The 3,173-nt window shown below is 46.9% G+C and overlaps 1 protein-coding gene across 3 annotated transcripts; it reads right to left on the reverse strand.

Moving 5' to 3' along the window:
• Positions 1 to 294: 294 nt before the first annotated feature.
• LOC105013451 lies at positions 295 to 2,517 on the reverse strand. Of its 3 annotated transcripts, none has more exons than XM_010874995.4 (2): positions 1,246 to 2,517; positions 295 to 1,145 (listed from the first exon to the last, which is right to left on the reverse strand). In XM_010874995.4, the coding sequence occupies exons 1-2, from the start codon at positions 1,325 to 1,327 to the stop codon at positions 577 to 579; spliced, it is 651 nt and encodes a 216-aa protein (XP_010873297.2). In that variant the 5' UTR covers positions 1,328 to 2,517; the 3' UTR covers positions 295 to 576. The 3 variants fall into 3 exon arrangements, with proteins under 3 accessions (XP_010873297.2, XP_019906823.2, XP_019906824.2); XM_020051264.3 differs by having other exon boundaries at positions 295 to 1,170; XM_020051265.3 differs by having other exon boundaries at positions 295 to 873; positions 994 to 2,517.
• Positions 2,518 to 3,173: the final 656 nt, after the last annotated feature.

The raw sequence follows: 3,173 nt of genomic DNA on the forward strand, positions 1-3,173 counted from the left end.
AACACATGAACTTTGGCGAAATTTCAAACAATTTGCAATTTTTAGTCTAATTGCCAAAACGTTGACCTGGAAATGTTGAGTACAGTGAACTTTTATACAGTAACATGTTCTATAGGGTTACCAAAGAAAAAGTTGTTTGTTTGCCCTTAGGGCAACTTGGGCATTTCTCAGAATTCAACTTTCAAGATTCTCCATTCATTTGTCCTATAGACAAAATGAATGGAGGTCAATGGGACATGTTCACGTGGCCTTACCCTGAATTTTGTGCAGCAGTGATGGATGTCGGACACATATAAAGTTTAATTGACTTTATTGTCAAACACAAGGGGCGATACTGACACACTTAAAAGAACAAAACCTCTCTAGTGGCTAACTCACTGGCAACTAACAGGGCCTAATGGTAAGATCTGACACTAACTAAACTTCAAACTTAATTGCTCAGTCTGTGCCAAAGTCTGCTCCACTGAGCAACATCACCCGGGGGAAAGAGAGAGGAAATGGAACCTGAACTCTGAACCTAGCCAGTGCGTCTCCCCCCAGATATGTCTCCCCACCCGCCACCCAAGAGTAACCGTCCTACTCAGGGATTGGTTTGCATTTGCAGCGGCAAAGGTTTGGCTGTTGGTTGCGGTCATGGTCAACTGCCTGAAGCACATTCTGCGGGTGGGGAACTTCGGCTTGCTCAGGGATGTGCATGGGGAGATCAGCGGATTTGTGCTCCAAGATCGCTCTGGCAAGTGCATGCTTGTCATCATTGGGCACCTTGCTGCTGAAGAGAGCCAGGGGTAGCATCTCACCTGTCAGGTACCAGCGATGCCTCTCCAGCGCCTTGATCGCTGATGCTGCAATGCCCTCATCTACAGCCTTGTACGCCTGCAGGTGGTGGTAGAGTGTCAGGTCATTCCATGCAGCATCTACGGCTTTCTCGCAGGTCAACCACCACTTTGCATAGATGTGTGTAACGAAAAAGGCAAATGCTCGAATCTCCGGCACCTGCTGCCGTGTGGTGATTGTGCCCTGGGGAGGCAACGCGATGTGCTGCTCCATCAAAGCCAGCTTGAGAGTATAGAGCAGCTTGGCCATCCATCGGGCCTTGTGGAGCGCCCCCGGTCGTTGGAAGGTCACTGCAGTCTGCTCTTCACCATCTGCATCCAGAAACACAAGACACAGCTGCACAAACTCATGGTAGTCACCTCGCCAGTGGTCAGTGACTTCATTTGCGCACCTGACAAGTTCAGCACGTACATTGCCCAGGAGCGGTTGCTCGGTGTTGCCAGGAATGTAGCGGGTCCATTGGCTTCTGGATTCTTGTGGTAACAGGTTCCATTTCTCTCTCAGACGTGTGAACAAGGTAACCTCTGGCGAGCGTGATGACTCCACCTTCAGGTCTGTGAAAACCTGGTTCAGGAGGACCTCACCAATGTGGTGCCGGCACCCAGACCAAAGCAGTGGTCGGCCCATAAATACGACATAAATGACTTATGATAAATAAGTATACAAAGACACAACTACAGACATGATAGTAATATGTAACTCAGAAATACCCAACTCAGAAAGATCACCTCAAACTGAAAGATCACCTCAGTTTTCTTGAGCTGTAGTATTGTTTACCTCAGATCTCCCTGGCGACCATTGAGCACTGTTAACCACTTTATCCAACATAAACAGATGTGCGGTGGCACACCTAAATCCTCATGTACTGGAAAAATATTTTGCACGTGTTGTTTCTACATATCAAAGCGTGTCTTTTGTAACGGGTGGACATGCAGAGCGAGTACAGGTCTGGCGTGAGCTGCCCAAAGGTGTTTATTGACACAGCCCTCACAGCTGGTGTTGGGCTTCTGGGTCTTCATCTGTAACCACTGAGAACACACACCTCTCCCCTCACCTCTCTTGAGGTCCCTTTTCAAGCTTCACCTGACGAGCCCTGACGATCTTCAAGTGTGGCGCATGGTGCTGTTGGCCGTTTCGGCAGCCCACAGATCTTCCACGGTGGGCCCTCTGGGCTCGGTGGCACGGTGCTGATGTGCGCCCGATGATCCGGCACCACCCTGGCTATTCTCTAAAACTCCACATTTCTTGGTCTATCGGCACCGTGCGGAGCAGACCCAAACACACCTCTGGGCTGCCTTAACAGACTGAACAGCCTAATCGTGTTGAAAACAACACTCACTGTAATGTTCAGAGCCCCACACATTCAGGTTGTCTATAATCGCCATAGCATAACATCCCTGTGGTTTAATGTAGTAAACATTTAAAATGGCATTATGAGCAGTATTGAACGTGTTTAATTAGCAGTTCAGTTTGCATATATTCAGACCTCTATAGATCCTCGAACCCCAGTGGAAAGCCCATTGAAAAGTATATATGATTCTTGTTCATTAGTCACATGCTGTTTCTTCTCTAGAGGTGCTGACCTAGGCAGTTCATTTACCCCCTACATACTCCCTGTTTACAACGCCCTGTGCCATGCACAGCATTAGGAGAGACCTGAAGCCGTCCCCAGCTTGGGAGTGGGACGCCTTGAGAAATGGACGCCCTCAAAAGCCCTGACAAGTATACCACACCAAGGAGTGAGGACTTTGTTTTTATGTCTCACATTTAAAAAATCTGTATTGTTTCTGCATAGAGTTATGGCAGGGTGTGAATTAGGGGTTGAAGTCATGGTAATGGGTTCGATTAGAATCAGGGTTACATGTATGTATACGGTTAGGAAGTTTGTGGTTTAGCTACGGTAAGATTTATGGTTAGTTAAAACAGTATTTTCATTGTAAATCAGGTGTAAACCCCAATACTGGCCAGACAATTACAGCAAAACATATGAGGGTAAAGTTAGGCTCAGGAAAATGTAAAATATATTCCAGGGTCAGGGTAAGGTCTCAAGGTCCCACATGGAAGGAAAAATAAACAAACACCATGAAAGAAAGGTGCGTGTGAGTGTGTGTGTGTGTGTGTTATTGACATCATGAATATGCATACACCCTGTAAAACACAGAAAATGAGTTCAGCCCTCAGCGCCATTCTACTGCTTCCATGTGGTAAATTGTTGTAAATGCATTTACACTGTAGTCAGTCCTGTCTAGAACATGCAGTAAGAGACATATAGATGTATTGCCATCTACTGGCCCCCTTCAGCAATGGTCTCCCCTGCATGAACAAACTGATACCAGGTA

This window comes from Esox lucius, chromosome 11 (genome assembly GCF_011004845.1).
Source record: "Esox lucius isolate fEsoLuc1 chromosome 11, fEsoLuc1.pri, whole genome shotgun sequence".
NCBI lineage: Eukaryota > Metazoa > Chordata > Actinopteri > Esociformes > Esocidae > Esox > Esox lucius.